Source organism: Sipha flava, unplaced genomic scaffold (genome assembly GCF_003268045.1).
Source record: "Sipha flava isolate LNK unplaced genomic scaffold, YSA_version1 180_pilon_pilon, whole genome shotgun sequence".
NCBI lineage: Eukaryota > Metazoa > Arthropoda > Insecta > Hemiptera > Aphididae > Sipha > Sipha flava.
Genome location: NW_020272187.1, coordinates 834,064 through 857,619, shown reverse-complemented (window position 1 = coordinate 857,619; position 23,556 = coordinate 834,064). Strand labels below are relative to the sequence as shown.

Here is a 23,556-nt window from a genome sequence, read left to right as displayed (position 1 = left end):
TACATTATAGTCAAAAACAATTTTTTTAAATAAGTACTGAATTTATGTACAAAAAATATTTAAAGATGGGATTAAGCTTAAGTTTATCCCATATATCAGAGTTAACCACAACTAAACACTTTTATACTAATTAGTATATAACAGGGGCGCAATTGGGGAGAGCAGGGTGTGCACTTGCCACCCTGAATTTTTTTCATCTTTAATTATTGACCTAGGCGTCACTGATACATGGCCTTACCACTTTGGCCTTCAGTTTTCCAATATTTAATGTTGCGCATGCACCGCGGCTGTTCAGTAATCACTGCTAATCATAAATTTTGGCCTGATGGTGGGAAAAAATTGACCTCTTTAATTGCTTGCACACCCTTAAAAAAATTTAAATGGCGCCCCTAATATACAAGTCCGTGACCACAACGGACAACACCGAGCTATCCAAATATGACCTAGCAAAAATTGCAAAAATTAATAAAAATACCGTGGTATATTAATATATATAGAAATAAATAAAAAGCAGATGAGCTGAGAATCAACAAAAAAACAGCAAAAAAAAAAAAACTATAAAACCGTTCGTGAATATTGTGTAATTTCGTTAGAGTTTATTAGTAATTTGATTTATTTTTTTCATTAGTTTTAATAGTTTATACATTTCTTGTTGATCATAAATATTTAAATGTATAAATATAATAATATTATAAAATAATGATTACTCATTAAAATAATTTATTGTTGATCGATCAAAAATTGGACCATTGCAAAAAATAAAAGAAAAAAATAGTAAAACTATTATATAGTTTTATCGTTCTGTACACGCCTTTTCATATACATAGATAACGTTAAACGTATAATGATATCTGTTTTTTCGGGCAGCTGCTATTGATAAAATGCACTTGATAAGTGATAAAATAATATTTATTTGTTTCCTAATAAAATGTTGTTATTAAATTAAGGCTGTCATTGACTAACATTATCAGTTACGTAGTAAATGCGACGGTATATTTTATTTATGTACTCTAATAATGATAATAATATGAATGCCTAATGGATATGAATATATGTATATTTGTTATACGTAAAAAATTTGACATTATATTATTACCAACAGTCACGTTCGAGGATAAAAACAGGATTCGTCAAGTAACTTATTTCTTTTGATTTGAATATAATGCTAAACAAATAAAAGTGAAGTGAAACATTAACTACATTTGTGAAGTAAATTGTTTGATTAAAACCGGTTGAAATGGAAAATATAGACAGCAATCAACATCTGCCTTCATACAATCGAGAAACATCTGAGTACTTATATCCAATTATTTATTATTTGTAATGGAATGAACTTGAATGTATTTTGTATTTATTTATATATTTTTTTTTCATATAAACTCAATAGTACAAACATGTTGTAATATTGAACCTGTTAAACTCAAATTTATTTTATTTGCAAATATATTTTTGTAATCTCTTTAATTTTAATCAACTTTTCTACATTTTATGCTATTGAGTTAAATGCTGAATGCATATATGTATTCATTATTACAGTAAATACTGTGTATTTAAACTAATTATGCTTTAAAAAATTTAATTTTAAAACTAATACTAGATTATTTTATTATGTCCATTGACTTTTCTTTCTTCAAAAAAATACAATATTACATTGATGTGAGTTCAAAAATGATATTGATAAAGTTACAATTTTAATTTTTAATTTACATAAACTTGTCCTTTTTTCAAAAATAAAAACTATTGAAAATGTTTAAATCCATAAGTGCGATTTCTTTTTTTTTTTTAATTTATCTGAATTAAATCTACCCAATTCAAATTGATTTTGATGATTTTGGTTTGACTCATATAAAATATTTTACATTTTTTAGTTTTAATATCAAATTGTTCAATCCATCAGCAGTATAATTTCTAGTATAGTGATACATAAAATATTAATTAAGTATATTATTTCTTGGTTTTAGGCAAAAACATTGTTGGGTATGTTTTGGTACTGAAGAAGATGAGTTTGAAGGTGGCAGAGATTGGGTATCACCATGTAAATGTCGTGGTTCTACACGATGGGTAATATATATTATTTTTTATTTCTAGTTTTAAATGACTATTGAACAATACAACAGTGGTTCTCAAAATTTAAAATTAAGCTGCTCCCTTCAAAATCGATAAGCATTATTACACACTTATTACTGATTTAAATATAGGTTATATTGCAATTATATTGAATATACTAAATCTCATTGCTCTGAAAATTCTGAACACCCCTTTAAGGTGGAGAAACACCTCTACATATGTTCTTCAAAATATGTAATACAATGTTTCTAAAATTACCCTAGTTCCAATGTCAGTTGATAATAATTATGTATATATTTCTTAATCATAGAATTAATTTATTTTCATAATTTTCCAACTGAGGGTCCCTTAAATACTTCAGTTATTGTTCCAGTGACTACATTTATGTAAGTAACTTTTATTATTGTAGATAAATTGAATCTATTTATTATATTAACATACCTACATTTATAATTTTATTTGAACTTTATTAAAAAATCTTTGATCTGTTTTCAACTACATTACCTATAAAATGTATGACCACCTTAAAAAATAGATATAATTTAAGAATGTAAAAAAAAAGTATATAATTGCTTGTAGGTATGTATGAAATAACTGTTAGGTTATTCAGAGTTTTTTTTCCTGTAATGGTAATTATGAAGCTATCTGACACTTCTATACTAATAGTCAAATATCCTTAATATATTAAAATAATTACTAGAGATTTAAATCTTATATAGTCATAAATTGTTCAATCATATCACAATTATATATTGATTCATATGATAACTAATAAACAAAATAAACAAATAAAAATATAATTATTTTAGGTTCATCAAACTTGTGTCCAACGATGGGTTGATGAAAAACTAAAAGAAAATGTTCATGTTAAAGCTCATTGTCCTCAATGCAACACAGAATATATAATTTTGTACAATGAAGTCAGTAAGTATTCTAAAACAATAAGTGTTTGTATTTGAATTTAATATATTTATTCATTTATTTTTATTAAGAATATTATATTTTACTTAGGTCAAAATTGTATATTATTTCAAATGTATTAGCTTTGTTGTTTAACTCAAATGCATTGATCTAAAACTGTATTACAAACTCTTAAATTATTGTAAACTACTAAAATATGTATAATATATGTTTTATTGAAAGAAAATGAATATAAAACATATAGGTATATGATATAATATAAATTGTAGATAAAAAATATGTATTAAGTAATTCTCTTCTTCTCCTTCACATTTCCCTTCTTTTTTCCCCATCTACGTTCAATTCATAAAAATGAATTTATTTTGTAATTTGTTGCATAAGATTTATTGAATATTTTTATTTGACATCTATACAATATTGATCACAATTTAAAACAATATTTAATGTATGATTTTATACTTTTTAGATTTCTTTGTTCAAGTATTAAATAAACTTGACAAAACAGCCAATCAGTTATGTCCGTTTGTAGCTGCTGGTGTTGTTGTCAGTACTATTTATTGGTCAGCAGCCTCTTATGGAGCAATAACTGTGATGCAGGTTATTAGAAATATAAATATAATTACTTAGATAGTATTTACAATTAATAATTTTTTAGGTAATGGGTGAACAAGAAGCTATATTATCTATGGAAGAAACAGACCCATACATATTGCTTTTGATACTACCAGCTATACCTCTCAGTCTGATTTTAGGAAAAACAATTAATTGGGAAGAAACTTTACTCCTGCTTGTACAACGTTTTACTTCACAATTGCCTTTGTTGAGAACTATTTTGCCAACATTTTTGTAATTACTTATCATTTATGCTAACATTAATCTGATGATTTTTAATTTTAAACAATGTATTGCTTTAAGATGTGAACCTGCTAATACATCAACTAGTTCAGTTCAATTTAATCAAGTTATTAACCCAACAACTACTCTTTGTGCTGCTCTTTTATTGCCAACTACTGCAACCATAGTTGGAAACATATTATTTGACAATAGCTCATACTCAAATTTTCAAAAAACAATACTAGTTAGTATAACTATTAAATTAAATAATTATATTAGTGATTTCTTTAAAAATATTTTAATTTTAGGGTGGATTAGTATATATTGCAGTCAAAGGTGCATTGCGAATTTATCAAAGACAGCATAATATTATAAAAGAAAGAACTCGAAAAGTTGTTGATTATCCAGAATCTGATGCTGAAGAAAACCATTCATAATTTATGTGGAAATTATAAATCACTGTTGGCATCACTAAATCTATTTTAAAATTGTATAAAACATTTAATTTGTATAAACCTAAAAAAAAAAGTTATTAATAATAATTAGTAAAATTTGTAAAAAGAAAATCTAATCTTTTAATTGTTACTTAATTATATTTTGTATTATATAAATATAATTTTATATGATATTAGTTTGTAAAAAGTGTAATAGACAAATATTTTGATGCAAAATATTATAAACAAAGCTATTATATTTATTCTAAATCCATTATATTAAAAAATTCCTGATTTTATCGTTATTATTTATTTAAATGCATGTAACACATATATATTTCATTTTATGAAATTTTTTAATATGAAAAAACACTAAATACTTGAAACAAATCTAGTAACAACATTATGCTTAGAAGTTTAATTATTTAGAACCAGAGCCTGATTCAACACAAATTCCATTACAACTCTCACACCAATTTTTTTTTTTTTTTTTTTAATTCAGTGTAAAATATGCTACTATTAGGGCATATTTTACCAAATAACATGAATGAGTTCTGTATGTGTCAACAACAGAGCCGCGTTAAGGGGGCAATTGCCTCCAATCGCCGTAGTTTTGTAAAAGTAAGGGGGCACCTTTATCTGTACTTACGAGTTATATGTTACCCATGCCCAGTGGCCCCGAAGAAAAAATTTTGCCCCGAGGCGCTGAAATGTTTGACACGGCTATGGTCAATAACCAAAACTATAGCAAAACATAGCAATTGAAAAATATTGCCAATAAAATAATACTCAAAAGTAGTTTAGGCCTGAGAAGCAAATATACTGAGGGACTGAGACAACACATTGTAAATATATTTATGATCACCAGAAAGCATAGGCATGCGCAAACCTCTTTTCAGGGTATGCAAAAGGCTGCCACTGCCTACCCCCCCCCCCTAAACTGAAAGTTAATTTAAGCGTTCGAAATTCTGGTCTTAATAACTATTTAATTTAAAATTTTAATTTTTTTTCCTGAAAAAAGTGACTGAATAGCCATTTCTTAATCGTTATATCTGTCTTCATAATTAAAATTTAAAATAAATTACGAAAAAAAAAAATTAAATACATAGCACTTGAAATAATTTGAGTAATACGTTTAAATACGTAAATAAATAAAAACGTAATTATATACTTAAATGAAAAACAAAATAAATTTGATAAATAATCAAAATGAATCATAAAACGATTCTGCGTATAGTTAAGTTCTTAATATCACCAATAATGTTTTCGCGATTTTAATTTATAGCCATTTCTTGTTCTGTAGTTAATAGCTATTTAACCTCGCTTGAATTATTGTACTTCTTAATTTCATAAACATATTAAATCGTTATTATAGCATATGATTTGTGTTTCAAAAATAAATTAAACTGTCTGGGACTGAATATAAAAATATAATAAAAATCATAATGTAATACAAAATCACATAATATACATAAGATAATACATAATATGTCATAATTTTTATTTATTTTTTGTAATTTTAGAAAGAATGCTCTATGTTTAGGGTATGCAGTTGCATACCCTGCATACCCCCTGCGCACGCCTATGCCAGAAAGGTTCATTCGAGTATATATTAGTATGTTTTTGGTTGTAGTACATGTGTTTTACTGAGAGTCTTGAATTTAATATTTACATCATAATTAAAACATCTATACATATTTGTTGTTAATCATGTTTGAGTACCTAGTTAGTACTCCATTTACTTTATTTCATTTGAGAATGGCTTCATCGTTTTTAAGGATTAAGAATCAAATAGTATAGTAATCCTACAAACTCTTGAGAATCAAATTAAAACCAATACATTCATTATCTATAAAACCTTAAGTAGGTATACTTTTTAAAAATTTTAAAAAAGCAAGATTAATATTATTGAAGAAACGTAGGGGGGGGGGTAGAGAGGTATAGATCACATTCTTATTAACTTCAAAATAGTAAGGATGTGTAGTTCATGAGCTATTCGACTCTTAAAAATGAACTGAACAAGTCGAATCAGTGTTACAAGAGTTGGCGACTCAGTGACTCACTGACTCAGTTAAACTCACAACTCACATCTATACTACTGTAGGTAGACGACTCTCGACTCCCTTGATAACGGTTTGCGAATCCAAACGGAAAATGTAATACCAACTAATTTAACAATAGTTCCCCTCAGATTTGGTTATTAATATTTCCATTGTTTCTTAAAACAAGATTTCTGACATTCTGAGAAAAATTTGTAACGTTGTACACTTATAGTCAAAATTAGTTTCATATGCGATAAGTTATTTATGAATATGGACTGTGAACTTGTCAATCAAATCAAAAGTTGAGACTTGAAGAGTTGATTAGAGTAGTTGTAATCTGATTCAAACATAGAGTTGAAGAGTTGGGAGTCGACTCTTTGATTCAACTCATTACAATGAAATGAGTTGAAAAATTCAGTTCAGCAGAATAAGTTGGAATTTTCATCCCTACAAAATAGTATTATGTTAAGATCTCAGTATTTAAATTATAACAGTAGTACCTATTATTATAAATAAAAGTTTTAACAACAGATTTAATAAAAGCTACCAACAGTGCTGGATCTAGAGGAAGGGGGGCAATAAGTATACTTGCCTCATGCACGGTTGGTATAAGGGCGCTCTTAAGAGGGCGTCACACCCACATGTGTTGTCTCCGTCTGACATACGTACAACATAGCATTTTTGCGTTCAGTAGTTCAAATGTAGTGATGTTAGCTTTAATATTAGAGTAAACTGGCCTATAATCAAACTTTAATGGAAGAGCATTATCTGCGTTTTGTTGGTCGGTTTTTCCGATATTTTAATTTTTAAACGTGTTATGAGCATATAAAGTTAAAAAACAACTCATTAAAAATGTAAAATATAAAAATAAAACCGCCAACAAAATACCTACAGATAATGTTTTTTTCTTAAAGTTTGATTATAGGTCAGATAATTTTAATATTAAAGTTAACTTCACTACATTTTAACTACTAAACGTAAACTTACAATGTTGTACGCATGTAAGACGGAAACAATACATGCGGGTATGAAAGTTTATGAAAAATAGAACTTACCCCATACTTTCACCAACTTAAAGGTGGTACGTTTTAATTAGCTCCAGGTATTAAATTTCCTGAATTTGGCGTTCTAATCAAATTTCTTTTAATGTTTTTGAAACTATTCGTAAAATTAAAAATATTTTTTTTTGAAGTAAGTAACATCTGTATCCAATATTATATTAATTTGTTACGTGAAACTCGTGAGTGAAAATGTATTATTGTACATAATATACATAATTGTTATTACCTATATTTATTAAAACCGATATAGTGCAGTTTAATCTTTTCTGCAAATCCATTAAACAGTTGACTCAACCTGATGGTTTTTTATGCAAATTTTCCGTAAATGGTTTAAAATTAAATACATATACAACCGACTCATATCGCAAAACTGTAAAATTTTTGAAAGAAAAAAAGTCAACTCAAAGATGAAAAATCATATAGAGTGGTAATAAGGCACCTCCATCATTCTATGCCTGTCGACACTATAAAAGAGGAATTAAATTCCAAAGGTTTCACTGTGAGGAATATCATTAACGTTCTGCATTATCAAACTAAAAAACCCCTCCCACTCTTTTTCGTGGACTTGGAGCCTTCACCATCAAACAAAGATATTTTTGCAATAGACACGCTCTATTACACAAAAATAAAAATGGAAGAGCCACGTCCCAGACGCAACCTAATTCAATGCACGCGCTGCCAGTCCTATGGCCATACCCAAGCATACTGCAATCACCAACCTAGATGTGTGAAATATGGCGATAACCACCTATCAAGTAAATGCAAGAAAAATAAGGACTCTCCTGCAAGCTGTGCCTTATGTACTCAACCAAACCCAGCCAACTATAGAAGGTGTCAAAGTACATAAGGACCTCCAAAAATTCAACCGAAACTCCGCACCAAAATCCACCTCGCGGGATCAAAATTCCAAACCAAACTTCGTCTTAACACTAAGCTCTTCAAAAGATTCATCCACCAGGTCGTGTCAAGCCAGATCAACGGCAATGAAAAACCATCATACGCCTATAAAACTTCCAAAAGAAACACACCCTCAAACTCGGACAACCATGATTCAACAATTCCGCAAGCCCATCTCTAGCATCTTTCCTCGAAGAATTTAAATCACTAATAACCCCTCTCATTTATCTTCTTACATCACTAATTACCAAATTTTTCAGTCGTAATGATAAATAATGCAACAAATATTATTCTCTGGAATACAAATGGCTTATCCCAACAATAGACAGAGCAAGCTTCTGTCACATTTGTAGAAATGATCCAATCCGCGGCCAAACTGTCCTCGCGCCCAAGTAACAACTATTCCACCACATCGAACACAATTTTGGATAAATACCACCCGATAACCCACCCTTTTATCGCCATATAAGCCTTCTATCTATCGTAGGAAAACTATTTGAAAAAATACTACTAAAAAGAATTACAAAAATTGCCACAGATAATAAAATTATATCTGATTTCCAATTCGGCTTCAAATCTAAACACTCCACAATCCACCAACTGCATCGAGTCGTCGATCAAATCTCATTAACATTCGAGAGCAAAAAAATCTGCATTGGTATTTTCCTAGATATCACACAGGCTTTTGACTTAGTCTGGCACCCTGGCCAACTCTTTAAATTAAAATCCTTCTTGCCTGCTCCTTACTACCTACTAATTAAATCTTATCTAAACCAACGAACATTTGTCACAAAAATTAATGGTGCCTTATCCAACTCTCAAATAGCATTTGTTGGTGTTCCCCAAGGCAGTGACATAGCTCACTTCCTATTCAATGTCTTTACCAGTGACCTACCTCTAAACGAAAACACGCTACTTGGTACGTTCGCGGATGACACTGCTATTTTTGCTACTGACAATGATCCCATCCAAGCTGCCCAAAAAATCCAAAACCACCTAACTGTGCTAAACACCTGGTTTCACGACTGGAAAATCCAAATTAACCCATCAAAATCCTCTCAAATTACTTTCACACTTCGATCCTTAGAATGTCCCGCACCCTTTATCGGAAATGCACAAATTCCATCTTTCACACAAACTAATTATTTGGGTTTAATTCTTGACAAACGCCTTATATGGGGTCCACACTTAAAAAAACAAGCGTAAAGCTCTCAATTCAAGACTCCACCTTCTCAGACCCTTACTCCGCTCAAAGCTCTCATTAAAAACTAAAAGAACAATATACATGGCTCTTCTAAGACCCATGTGGTACTATGGCATACAACTTTGGGGTTCAGCCAAACTCTCAAATACTTGAACAATTCAGGTATTTCAGTCTATTTGCCTACGTCTAATATCAGGTGCCCCTTGGTATATTATCAATGAATCACTTCATAAAGACATCTGCATTCCAATCTTAAACAGCCTTGTCAAAATCACCTACATAAAAACACACAAAACATTCAGTACTCACTCTAATCCTATAATCACCCAACTGTCATCCAATCAAATTCCAAGTAATCCATCAAGGCGTCTGAAAAGAAACTGGTGTAGAGACCTACTCTCCTTGGATCGCTTCCCACAGGGTGTCGCCACTGGGCAACTTCCCCCTCCTGTAAATCAACCCCCTTCACATTTACTTATTGTATAACTTGCAAATACAGATTGTAAATATTATGTTTTGTTCAATAAATAAATAAATAAATAAAATAAACAATTATTATTATGTATTATCCGAAATGCCATAAAAAAAAAATCATTGTAAAATTAATAAATTGCAATTAGTTTTTATTTTTCATTTAAACATTGATAATGATGTGGTGTAAATTTTCCCCGGCATGTACTGTATAGTCACAGGTGACTATCATCAGCAAGGCTTGGAACTTCAGACATTTGCTTATTCGTTTAAAAAATGCATATTGAAATTCTGGGGCGATACAAATTCAATCCACAGTACCTACACAAATTTCAAATTCAAAAAATTTTGTTCACATATTTTGTTGTTTTTTGTAGAAATTCGCATAATTTAGGTTCCAGAATTTTATATGCATATTTTAAAGATTTAACGAAATAGTTTTTTAAATTTTAGTTAAACAAAAAATATTAGATACATATATGCAGGGCTGTTGTCAGCGAAAGGGCAACGGAATCATTATGCCCCAATATAGGTCTAGGTAAATTTAAAGGGACCCTCTTAAAGTCCAGATGGGCGATTGTAAACTCGGCCCAAGGAATAAAAGTTTTCAAAAGGTCTATTGTAAACTCGGTCCATGTTTTTTTCAAATAAAAATAATTTAAGTGAAAACTCGGCCCGGGGTTTTTGCAGGTAAAAATAATTTAGGTGTAAACTCGGCCAAGATAAAAATGTATATTTGTATAATTTTCTTATATTTTTGAGAACCATTTAGCATTACCCAGAGGACACCACGAGGAGACGTTGTATATATTCTTTTTAACATACTGAATATCACTTGTAGATCTTGCGCGTTAGGTACATTGTTTACTGCACTACAAAAAATTTTGTTTGGCTTATTGCAGATATCCTCAGTTCCTTTGCATTTGGCCACGGTGGTAACACATTGTCGTTGTAGTACTTGGTCCCTGATAGGTTCAAGCAGATGATCATCATTTTTCTCTGTAATATCATTATTTGTTCCAAACATTTTTAAAAAAGCTGTACATTTGCGGTTTATACATCGCCATTTTATTTCACTAGTAAATATTATCGGGCCGAGATTACAACCGACCTTTTTTATTACCTGAAATTTCTAGGTCGAATTTACAACAAAAAAGGCAATCGCGAGCCCAGTTTATATTTGCCCGTCCAAATTGATTAGAAATACTCGGCATTTTCCATTAGGAATTAATGATATTAATCAATTATTTCTAAACTATTTTTCTGTATGGAATAATACATTTAATAAAATAAGATTAACTTAAATTTATGTATACAAGTTAAATTTTTAGTTATTCTAATTTCTTAATGTTTACAACTGTACCTAATTAATAACGATTATTGCCAGAGAGTGAAGAATGGCATAATTTTATCCAAATTCACGTAGAAATTTATTATCGCAAATATAAACGCGACATCATCCAAGTTCTTATTTGCTATGACTGTTAATAAACTATTTAGTAATAAATTTAATTTTCATTAAATGTGGTACTTAACTGGTAATTTAGTGTTGAAAAGTTATTAAATATATAATTCAATGTAGCCATACATTTAAATAACCTAGATTGGTTGAAGTTTGAAAAACTATATTTACCAACAATTTGCAAACTTGGTATGTATTTTTTTATCATACTCATATATTATTGTGATTATTTAGGGGTCCTCGAATTAATATGCCCCAAGCCCTAAAAATCCTTAGGACAGCTCTGGATATATGATAACTGAAATTCTAAATTGTATATCTCTTAACAAAATAAATTAACTCATCAATGGCTAATTTGGTATTGCTCCCAATGCACTTGACAATATTATAATCTCAATTGTACTGAGACATCGTAAAAGTGATCGTCGGCAGGCCCGAATTTATTTATTATTTAATTTTACTTTTTAGTAGGAACTCAAGAAAATTAAAATTTGATGGAATTTGTACAGCAAGAAGACAGCAATACACAACAGTGCAGTTGTTATGTATAACTTATGTAAAATGTTATTATGTAAAAAAAAAATAGTGTTAGTTAATTAATTTTTTCCCCGTGTACCTAAATTTGTGTAAATTATATTTTATTCAATAAATTGCTTATTTTTGAATATTTTCCAATTTTTCACTGCATATTATGTTTTTTAACGCATATATTTGAGTACATTTTAGCTTATAAAGTTCCAAGCCTTAGTCATCAATATGATTTTCTACTAAAAAATATTCTTGTGACTCATTCCTGTAATTTCATTTAAATGCATAACACCATGTCTCTTCTCAAACCTACTTTATTTAAAGTAACATTTTCTCATTTTAATAGAGTGGTTTCGTAACAGAACTAAATTTAAATATATTAAACTTGTTAATAATAGACTTTTTTTGTCTTGACAATATAGTTAAAAAAAAATGTTAATAAAAAATAAAATAATTAATTTCAACAATTAAGTTTTTAAATAATCGATCAAACATTTCATTTTTAATACATAAACAAAACAAATATCCATATAGTTTACATTAATGTCTCCAGGAAAAAATATACTTAGAAATACAACTAAATATTTAAAATAAAACACATTTTAAAACCAATTTTATAAATTAAAAAATTCAAATAATAAAAGAAATTATAAGTACATTGGTCGAGTGTAAGTTGTTTAAATACATATATGCATAAATATCAGCTAATAATTAATAACAATAAAATGTCTGTATTAATAGGTAAGTATTTAGTTTATAACCAAAATAATAACAAACTAATATAGTACTTTGTCAATGCAACTAAAACTACAGAACAAAATATTTATTTAATTTTTTCATTAAATACTGTAAAAACTAAAAAACAAAAGTCCCACCATTTTTTAATATTATATATTATAATTTATAAGTAAAATTATTTTGTATAGATACTGATGACTAGTTGTCCTAGAATAATATTGTTTTATTTTATATGATGTATAAATGTATATGGAAAATGTAAAATATTAAGTTTTAGATTCAAGGCATATACTAAATTGAGGTCCAGTGTACGGAGCTGTATCACTCCAATAATCTTTGGGGTCTGATACAATTGCTAGCGTTATGTCTTTAGATATATTTACTTCTTTAAAGTATCGGCAACATCGCTTCCCTACTTCTGGAATATCAGTTTTATATGGTGGAGCTAGTATATCAACAAAAGCAGCTGGACCATCTATAGTGTCGACTTGGTGAATATTTCCTTCAACAGGACATAACACACATGGATCGTCCGTTTCTCCCACAATAATCGGTGCTAATTTTATAGCACTAATATTGCAGTCACTATAAAAAAATGTATATAATATAAAATAAATAAATAAAAATAAATTTAACATTAATTAATTTACTTTAATTGGCTATAATCCTTTTGCTTAGGTGTATAGCTTTGTATTTTTACTTTACCGTAGATGACTTTCAATACACCATACATATATGGATGGTCATGTAGAGGTATTTTAGCACCATCTCTCAACACAAAAACTCCAATTGACACATTTTGGTCTTCAAACACTTCAATATAAGTAACAGGTGCTTGGTGGCGACGTATAAATGTAGATCCAGACAGTTGATCAAGGCTATTGTTCAATTCAAATGTGTCCCATCGCAATAATCTAACATCTAAGGCAACAGACCGCGCATCCAATTCATTGGCAATTCGTTTCAATTTAACCAAGTTATCATGAAAAGTTTTTGATGTATATGAACCAGAAAAAGTAGTAAGAGCTTGTCTCAGAACACATTCGATTTTCGATGCCATAGTGTAAGCGCACAAATCTACAAGAATATTATTTATACTTTAGCAAACATAAATGCGTACCGAAAACTATACACGTAAATATAAGAATAATACAGTAATGGTTTTTGTTTCGAATTCAGTGTAGAAATTATCCGAGAAAGAAAAATCAACATGAAGTTCGATGTACTGTTAAGTGTGAAACTTATAACAGGAATAGATATTAGACAATAGTAATGTGTAATAATTATTATAGTAATTTACAAATTGATATTTCAAATTTATAATATTACTATCACGTTCTTCCCAAACCATATTATCTTATCAACAAAATTATTTATCGTCGAATAGGATAACGTAAATATTATACACGTTCTGAGATTTGACCACAGAATAGATTTTAATTATTTTCTAAGAACTTCTGAAAAATGTTTTTCGTTTCAAATTTTCTTCGAGTGGAATAAATTCTTTTAAATAGCTTTACTTTATACAAATTTAATAGTTATAATGTTTTTGTAGTAAGAAATCTACTTACTGATCAAGTAAATGATTTCAGAGCAAACTTAATTAGAAATAATACATCTTCAAATAGGTACTTGGAAATTTTTATTTGTTATAGGATTATGGAATGAATAGTACTTCCAATTTACACATTTAAAGATTTCTATAAACATATATCATAAACTAATGGAACTACATTAAAGTCAATTTTATATGATTCTTCAATTACCGAGCATAATATATCCTATCATTGTTGATTATAACTTTGACATCCACAATAAGAGATATAGCTTACCTCCAATCATTTTACAAAACTAATTAAGCTAATAGTTATAATACAGAAAATCATTCTTGATCCATCCCTAACCATTACAGTCAGTACCAATTTATTGAATAAAACTTATAACCTTTGCATGTGCTTGGTTGAAACAAATATTTATTTGTTGAGCATAATTTATGTTTGAAAAAGAAAAATAACTAACTCATTGTGTTTCAAGGAGAATAAACTGAAATAGGTTCAGTGTGTGACTTACCTGCCCAAGAAATTAAGTTAAGTTTTTTTCTTGCTAACTTTGTTTAATTATTTTACTGATCCTATAATATATTACGTCCCAAAAAATCCTGTATTACTACGGAAAATCACTATACTTCAATTATTATTTAATTGCATAAATTTCTCAATTTTTGCAACAATGCTATTAATATAATAGGTCTTTTAAGTGTTCAAGGTAACCATTTTTTATATCATATAAATATTATTAAATTATTGTAATATATATATGTGACGGCTAAAGTCCGAAACATGACTAAAGTGCACATTATTCGGATGTTGTGCTCTCTAGCCAAACTGGCTGGATAAAGTAACTTTAATCATCGTGTTATGGAATGTAAGTTAAAAATTAAATATTAATTAACTACATTTGACGCAATATTAAATTTATTTTTATTATTATTTATTTAAACACGGTAAACTCTTATGAGATCTTGAATCGCATAGAACACCCAATATTTTGCATTTGCATTTATTTGTTTTGCAATTTGATTTACACGCACAACACTGACTTTATTATTATTTAATTGTTAACTTATATCGTTGATTATATATTACAATATTTGATATTATACTATCAATGCTTATATTAATTAATTTTATTGAAATACAATATAATTATGGAATTATTAATATTTTACATTAGCTATAACACGATGACTAAAGTTACTTTAGCCGGGTAATATGTAAAAAACTATGATTTTTGATGTTAATTGTTTACTTTATCCAATCAGTGTGGCTAGAGTGCACAATATCTGACTAATGTGCACTTTAGCCATGTTTCAGACTTTAGCCGTAACATATATATATATAATGACAATCTTAAAAATTTAAAAACTATGTATAATATTTTTAAATTTTTTTAAACTTATGCTATCCAGTTGTAACTTTCTATTTTAGCACTGTAAAAAATTCACATTTAAATATACTGATATTCTACGAAGATCCTAGGGTGATAGAGTGATCCAGAACTTTTAGGTATTGTATTAATATTATACTAATTCATATGCTTGCCATCTATTCCGGTTTAATGGCATGTCCTGGCCTATCATTCAGTTTTTCCTGGTTAATAGAAGCTAAGAATAAATAACATTTAATATTGTATTATTTAATAATAAAAACTAATATAATAATATTATATATTATATCATTATATAATGGTTATTTAATTGGCACGGTTATATACAATAATAATGTATTATTGTATTAGCTAATGAATATTAAAATTACAAAATTATATACTTATTTTTGTTTCTATAAGAACATTACAGAAAAAAAAAAGGTCATTGAATATGATATCCCAATTTAGGAATTTCAAAATCTGATAACCCTACTAATACAGATATTTTATCATAAATAGTAACACTTTACTGGAAATTATATAATTATAATTGTTAGTTGGTTTAAAATAATTGTTTTGTATAACCTATAACATATAACTTTAAATTTATTTTAGTTAAATTTGTATAAATGCTGAAATTTTATTTCAATATGAGTCAATAATATACATACAGAATACGAAAATAAAAATAAAATTATAATTTGAAAAAAATGCAAAAAAGGAAAATGGGGTTATAATATATACAATAATAAGTCACATTAAAGATTTATATTTTATTTTGTTCTTTGAATAATTATAGTTAAAAAAAAATTAAAATTCTAAGTATATAAAACATCTAAGAAAATATATTATTATTAAAAACAAGTTCTAAAAATATTTTCTCATTAAAATATATACTAATCTACAATTAAAAAAAAAACGAGTTTTAAATATTTTATTATATTATTTTAATAATCAATTTTAAGAAAACACTTGATATTATAAGTACCAAGTGTGTAAATAAAATGTACTAAAATGTACTCATGAAAAAACTAAAAAGTATTTTATTTTTATTTATTCCTACAAACTGCAAACACTTACACTATTGGATAAGTCTACTTTCCCTTTCAATGTTTTTTTTTGGAGTCTCTGTAACAAAAAATATTATGTATAATTATTTATTTAATTTAAATTAAAACATTATCTAATAACCTTATTAAATATGTTTGCCATAATTTTATTTGTTTTATAATCTTCTTTTCGTTTAATTTCTACTTTTTTATTTTTAACTTCAGGACATTTGCGATATTTACGTTCAGTCTGCTTTCTCATTTCTTTTTGACTCATTATTCGTTTAACAGCTAAAACCAAAAATGTATGTAATTCTAGTCACATGAAATTGTTCTATTTTAATTACCCAATGGATTAGGTGGAACATTAATCTCAAAAATATTTGTTGCTAACATATCTCTTTTTAATTGTTTGCGTTTTTCTCTTAAATTTGCTATGCTAGATAAGATGTTTTGTCTTTCTTTTGCACGATTAACATAATCTGGGCGATTTATCATTAAATAATCCTAAAAATATTAATGAAATTATTTAATCAAATTGATAAAATCAATTATTAATATTCAAATAAACATCTACAAGAATTATAAACAATAATTTTTCCTATACATTTTAGTATGAACTTTTTTTTCAGTACTTAAGTATTTACTGTAATTTAATTTAAAATCAATACCTGTAAACTTGCTTTAGGCTCCAATAGGACTTCATTAGTTTGACAAGCTACTGATATCGAATGTTTTTGTTGTTTTGGTTTATATTTTACCTATAAATATATTAAATCCATTAATTAATATCCTATACATTAGGTATAATTTATCAAATCATACAGAGTCTGTTTTCTTTGAACATCTTGGGGTGGGCTTAAATACTATTTCATAACTTATAGAACTTTTAGAACTATTAACTAGTTTTGATTCATGATCAATTGTATAAGTTGCACCACTTTTTTGAGACCAACTCTTTTTATCATTTTCACAATTTATTTCATTCTTCGTTTTTGCTGTACACCAAGTTGTTTTTATTTTATTAATACTTTGTTTTGGTTTTTCATCAATAAAATTGAGAGTTTTTAAGCAACATTTTTTCAGAGAATTTGGCTTATTAACTGGAATGCCTTTTTTATAATGAACATGATCACAAACAGTTGTTGAAGATTCGACATCAGTATCATCACATCTAGAGGAAATTGAAAATGGCTTGGAAGAAATAGTTGAATCTGATTTGGTTGTTGTGGTAAAATCTGAACTTGAATTCGATACTGGATTACTCCTAATATATTTTGAGAAGTATATTAACATAATTATAGCCAATAATGTATACATTGAATGAGAATACATTAGACTGAGATATTTAATATTAAGTTACTGACCTGAACTTAGATTTATTTGTTGTTGTTTGTTTCTGTTTATATGAATTCCAATTTTTTTTTAATTCTTCATGAGTAATAAATAATCTGATAAACACACACATTTTAAAACTTAGAATAATAAAATTAATTCAATCAAGTAATTATTAAGTAATTTTGTTTTCGTATTACAACATAATTGTGTGGGGCGAATAGAAATGACTCTAGACATAAATGTTTTCCTTAAAGGTACATGTTTCAATAATGTATTTAAATACATAGGAACTATTACATTTGTAATGATTGTGACATACTAATAATAAACCAGTATTATTTATATTGATTTATTTAAATTCATTTATATCTTTAATGAAAATAGCGAATCATAAAAAATGTATGAAAACATGAAACATTAAAAATATCAGGAAAAATGTATTATTTGAATTAAAAACAAACCTTTTTAAATTATTTAAGTGTGATATTTGATTGTTAATCCAAAGCAATTGATTTTCTCTTTCTGTTTTCATATAATTTGTATGAAACCAAATCATTTGTTTCTTGAATTCCTTATTGATATCTTCAGAATTTTTTTTATCTATTATCATAAAATATTAATACAAATATTCATTAAAATAACTTAATTATGAAACTTAATATGGCTATTAAATAATGGATATGTCTCACCATTTTTTTCATTTTTCCTTGATACATTTGATTTATTTGATAAAGAATGTTTTGAGTATTCATTTGAACTGATATTTGTTGAGCTATTTTGAATTGAACACTGTACACCTTGATTTTTTTTAGACTGTAAAATCATTGTATCAAAGAAAAATTAAAGGAAGATTAAAATTATTACTAAATTTAGATATTTTTAAATTTTATTCACTTTAATATTTTATTGTATGTACAAAATAATAATACACTTGTTATAAATAGTTTATTTTAAAATATTTGGTTATTTTGAATTCAAGATAAAACTATGTACACAGGTTAAATAAAATTTATTTTATTGTTTTATTTTATCTGTGCTATGTATTTCCATACTGGATATTTTATCTGTGTAAATAATCAATTTGATGATAAAAATTAAAGATAAATGTCTATTTTATACATTTTAATTTGGACTTTTTCTTTTAATTTGAGATTTTTCTGCTTGAGTTATATCATAATACTTAATAAATAATTTAAGACAATATTATACTAAAATGTAAAAACTTAGGACTAATTTAGTTGTTAAGTCAACCTATAATATGTAAAGTTGTCTCAAATTTTAATTTTATATCTATAAAAGCTCAATATTCTTGGATAAGTTACATAATCTTTTAATATTGTTCAACAATATTATGCAACAAGATTACATGGAAATATTTTCTATTTTCAATTTCATATTTTGAAAATTGGATGATCTCAGTATTAAGGTACTTACATTTATTGGAGTACATATTTTTTTTAATTTGCATTTTTTTTAAATCTATATGCCGTCCAGAATCCATAGATGATTCATCATACTTAGAATCAACATCATCACCATATCGTGATGAAGTTACTGGTGATGTAAAGGTTATTGTACTAGATTGGTTATCTAAAAATTAAGATTTATAAAATAAATGGTTATTCTATTAAATAATTATTTTACTTGTTGGATTATTGACAATTGTATTAGCAGTATTTGATGTTTGAGAAGTAATATCTTGTCTTATCGGAGATTGATTATTATCCGTAGAACTTTTTGTAGATGAACATTTATTGTTTTTAACATACATTTTTAAAAAACTTTCAACAATTTCTTTAAATATTTCTTTTCTTTGAAGTTCATTAGTTAAGCCATTTTTTTTCATGGCCTCTACCAACATTTTAGTGCTTTGTTTAATCTCTTTATCTGAGTATTCTTGTTCATCATCTCTACCATTATAATAAGTGTTACCTGGCAAATATTCAAAGCTATTTACTCTGTCTGTATTAGTATTAATAGTAGAATCATGAAATTCTTTTGCAACCCATGATCCAGCAGTATCAGCACTACCCAAGGTACTATTCGATTCTTTACTACTCTCCGATGATTTTTGTTCATTGCTAGAACTAATTTTTGATTCTTCATATCTTTTCTCTTGCTGTTCAAAAATCAAATTAATATGTCTATTATTTAACTGTTGAATACAATTAGTATTCAAAGATTTTAATTTATGTACAACTGTTGATACTGACAATGAAGAAGCCATTGGTGAACGGCACTTTGGTAAAGTGTCACTTTTAATAGAAGTGCATTTTAATGCTTCAAATGATGCTGATTTTTGGTTTTTAGGTATTACTAATTCATTTAAATTAGTCAGTGAATTACTTTTTGTTATCATGCTCCTTTTTTCTCCACATTCAATTGAAGTCGAATTAGCATTATACATAAGGCTATTCACAGCAATCCTTTCTATAGTACTCATATCTTGATTTTGTAGTTTTGGAGTAATATCATATCCAACATCAGCTCCGCTATCCCATTCCAGTGGTCTTGTTGAGCAGACACTAGAAGGAGAAGAAGCATTTAATAGTTTTGGTATTTCCAGCATACTGTGATCACTGTCTGTAAGAGATACATCATGCAAAAAAGGATCACAGGTAGAATTGTTGTCATTCATGTTTATAAAATATTTTGATGATTTCAAATTATTAGGATTAGTTAAATTAATATCATCATCAAAACTATCAAAACTACAAGGCGAAATAATCACGTCTGAAATAACACTTTCAAAATCTGATAGTTCAGACATTAAAGAAAAAAAATTACTGAAGACTAAATATTTATATTTTCATGGTTGTAAATTTCACGCAATCAAAGTAAAAATAATTAAATAAATTACTATTATTACATTATTGTATACATTATTATTACATATATTGTTGACGGACGAAAGACAACACTAACGGACTTCTGCATTTTAATTAATGATAACAAAATTGATAAGAAAAAAGATAAATAGGTTCCCACAATATAGTTCCGAGAACAATAAACATTTTTTCTTATTTATTGAGGCTGGGTTTTTATATATTTATATAATAAATTTTACCTAAAAAAATGTTGTAATTTAATTTTTATGGTCATTGAAGAGAACGTTTTTTGTTAATTTTCGCTTACAAATATGCGTTTTATAAAGGAAGCCAAATAATAATCTAGAAAACATTCCAGGTCTAGTCACTCAGTGATTTAACTAGATCAACAACTATCTTATTTAGAACAGAGGGGGACTGGGGGCCGCGACCCCCTACCAAGCCCATACCGTATTAATAAAAAAATGTATATTGTTAACAAAAAATGCATATTATAATATGTACTATCAAACGACTCACACAAGTATGTAGATTGAGCCATGAGGTATGACGGTTGAAAGGAGTTTCTCCACACTAAGGAGACTAAAAACCTGCCCTCGTTCAATGATGACTGAAGATAGACTATCAGCATTATGTCTAATTAATGTACCATAAAGGTATATCATAAAGTAGATATTCTAGATCAAATAAATCATATTATTGATATTTTAGCAAATTTTAAAAATAGAAGACTTAAATTTGTGTTGTAAAAATATTTGTTTACTTTTAGTTATAAGATTTTGTATAATTATAACTTGCCCTCCTCTAACCAAGACTCTGGAGCTGCCCCTGATGTAGAATAATTATTTCTTATACCTGTATTAATATACAAAAAGAAACTATGAGGTATATAACAAATGGTATAGTACCTTACATTTGGAGGGGAGCTGAAGCTCAGGTGGATGTTTTTATGTCATAATAAAACATATAGTGAAATCATTATATTTGGGGACTAATTAGCCTTTCTATTTGTGCATATGACTATTACACTGTTTAAAATCCATTATAACAGGAGAATAATAATTCATAAGTTTCAAATTTGTGGATTTCTATTATTTCCCATCAATTTTTTTGAATTGATTTATTTTTACAACTGTCGATCATACCTATGTCCTTTTCTCTCAAATAATTAATACACTCCAACATGGTACAACACTTTATTTTTAATTTCTTACATTGAGATTATTTATTTGACCTTGATACAAGTCATACAATTCCTAACACAGCAATACATTCTACAACTCTTGTACCATCATTCAATTATAATAGCATAAAACAAAATGTGTACCTAATTAAATTAGATACATCATGTAAATCCTTGGATATCCTCCAATGGGAGTTACAAAATTCATGTCCATGTCCTCTTCTAAAGCGGGTGGGGGAGAGCTGTCACAATCTAACATTTGTGTAAAACGCATTAATAAAAATCTAGTAAATAGTAAGGAAAAAAATGTTCAACATTAATAATCAATGTTACTTGTTTAGTTACTAACCAAAATAAATTAAACAATTACAAAAAATAATTATAACTACCTAAAAAATCCATTTCCATTACAATTGTTTACTCTTTAATTTTCTTACACATCTCAACATGATAGATAAGGTAATTAATTGAATCAAGAATCAAAATAATCATAGTCATAATATAAACGAGTACAGTGGTCAGTAACCAGTGGCCCATATCTGACCTACACTTTTTTACAGCCCACATTGAATTTCAAAACTAAAAAATTTAATTGAATATCATAAAATTAATTATTTGAATTGTCAGGCCTGCAACCCTTTTTAATTTATGAATGGCCCAACGATCTATAAAGGAATCAACCACTGATTTAATGGGTATTTAAGTTTAAATAAAATAAACAACTCAAATAATGGCATAATTAGGATTTACAATTTTAATTAATATCAAAAATAAAAGTAATATTTTAGTTCTATCCTCTTTTTTAAGTGATCATTAGGAATTGATATGTTATAATCAGGGATGGACAAGATTCAATATTGGAATACCTTGATTATAAATTGATTACATATATATAACATTTTAGAGTTTATTATTATTTACTTTAAACAACAAATATTATTGCTCACTACAATATGATATTGAAAAAATACAAATAATAATATTTGTAATTTATACAGCCAATTGATTATTTAATAAAAAATATATTGAAAAAAAATACAAAAATAAAAATAAAATTTATAAGTAATATTGTAATGCTTTTTATAAAAACTATGCCTGAATGAAGAATTGAACAGTTTTTCAAATTTAAGTCATAAAATAAATATTGAAATTCTTTCAAATATATATAATTTCCTTTTATTCTGGTATATACAATTCACAAATACATAACTGTTTTAATATACAGCATCATATATATTGTACAAGGTCAAAATACTTTTCAAAAGTATAACAAGATTTAAAATACAAATGTATCTAAAATACTGTCCATCTCTGTTTATAATTATATAAGAATACATGTCTAAGAAAGTCTAATATTAATAAATTATAGCATTATAAAGATTTTTTTATCAAAATGTAATATTAAGGGTAAACCAAATTAATTTGACTTCAATCACCATATACTATTTAAAATAATAATTGAATTAAATGTTTAAATTAAAAATTAAGTAACCATTCCAAACTTTCAAAATGTAATATAATATTATAGCCAAAATTCAATTTATTGTATTAAATTATAATAAAAATTAAAA

The 23,556-nt window shown here is 27.1% G+C and overlaps 3 protein-coding genes across 4 annotated transcripts; 1 reads left to right on the top strand and 2 right to left on the bottom strand.

Annotated features, from left to right (window-relative positions):
- The first annotated feature begins 911 nt into the window (after window positions 1-911).
- On the top strand, window positions 912-4,370 carry LOC112680781 (E3 ubiquitin-protein ligase MARCH5-like). Its single transcript, XM_025550975.1, has 7 exons — window positions 912-1,293; window positions 1,962-2,061; window positions 2,877-2,991; window positions 3,455-3,585; window positions 3,644-3,834; window positions 3,904-4,066; window positions 4,131-4,370. Exons 1-7 carry the CDS (start codon window positions 1,238-1,240, stop codon window positions 4,257-4,259), a joined length of 885 nt encoding a protein of 294 aa, XP_025406760.1. The 5' UTR covers window positions 912-1,237; the 3' UTR covers window positions 4,260-4,370.
- An 8,237-nt stretch (window positions 4,371-12,607) lies between these two features.
- LOC112680782 (2-aminoethanethiol dioxygenase-like) lies at window positions 12,608-13,982 on the bottom strand. 2 transcript variants are annotated; one of them, XM_025550976.1, is made up of 3 exons: window positions 13,813-13,982; window positions 13,310-13,736; window positions 12,608-13,244 (listed from the first exon to the last, which is right to left on the bottom strand). In XM_025550976.1, the coding sequence occupies exons 2-3, from the start codon at window positions 13,717-13,719 to the stop codon at window positions 12,926-12,928; spliced, it is 729 nt and encodes a 242-aa protein (XP_025406761.1). In that variant the 5' UTR covers window positions 13,720-13,736; window positions 13,813-13,982; the 3' UTR covers window positions 12,608-12,925. The 2 variants fall into 2 exon arrangements, with proteins under 2 accessions (XP_025406761.1, XP_025406762.1); XM_025550977.1 differs by lacking the exon at window positions 13,813-13,982 and having other exon boundaries at window positions 13,310-13,751.
- Window positions 13,983-16,494: 2,512 nt separating this feature from the next.
- On the bottom strand, window positions 16,495-20,815 carry LOC112680785 (probable WRKY transcription factor protein 1). The gene is given in 11 exon segments (XM_025550984.1): window positions 16,495-16,715; window positions 16,779-16,927; window positions 16,984-17,143; window positions 17,308-17,397; window positions 17,462-17,903; window positions 18,004-18,087; window positions 18,436-18,574; window positions 18,664-18,787; window positions 19,409-19,447; window positions 19,449-19,564; window positions 19,619-20,815. Coding segments are annotated over 11 exon segments (2,538 nt in total). The 5' UTR covers window positions 20,745-20,815; the 3' UTR covers window positions 16,495-16,646.
- Between the last annotated feature and the right edge of the window lie 2,741 nt (window positions 20,816-23,556).

Excerpts from the sequence above, each read along its gene's own strand:
- LOC112680781 (XM_025550975.1), top strand. The coding sequence starts at position 1,238 with ATGGAAAATATAGACAGCAATCAACATCTGCCTTCATACAATCGAGAA. Across the intron at positions 2,062-2,876 it reads GTCGTGGTTCTACACGATGG|GTTCATCAAACTTGTGTCCA; the intron begins GTAATATATATT and ends TAATTATTTTAG. Across the intron at positions 2,992-3,454 it reads AATTTTGTACAATGAAGTCA|ATTTCTTTGTTCAAGTATTA; the intron begins GTAAGTATTCTA and ends TATACTTTTTAG.
- LOC112680782 (XM_025550976.1), bottom strand. The coding sequence starts at position 13,719 with ATGGCATCGAAAATCGAATGTGTTCTGAGACAAGCTCTTACTACTTTT. Across the intron at positions 13,245-13,309 it reads AAGGATTATAGCCAATTAAA|TGACTGCAATATTAGTGCTA; the intron begins GTAAATTAATTA and ends ATTTTTTTATAG.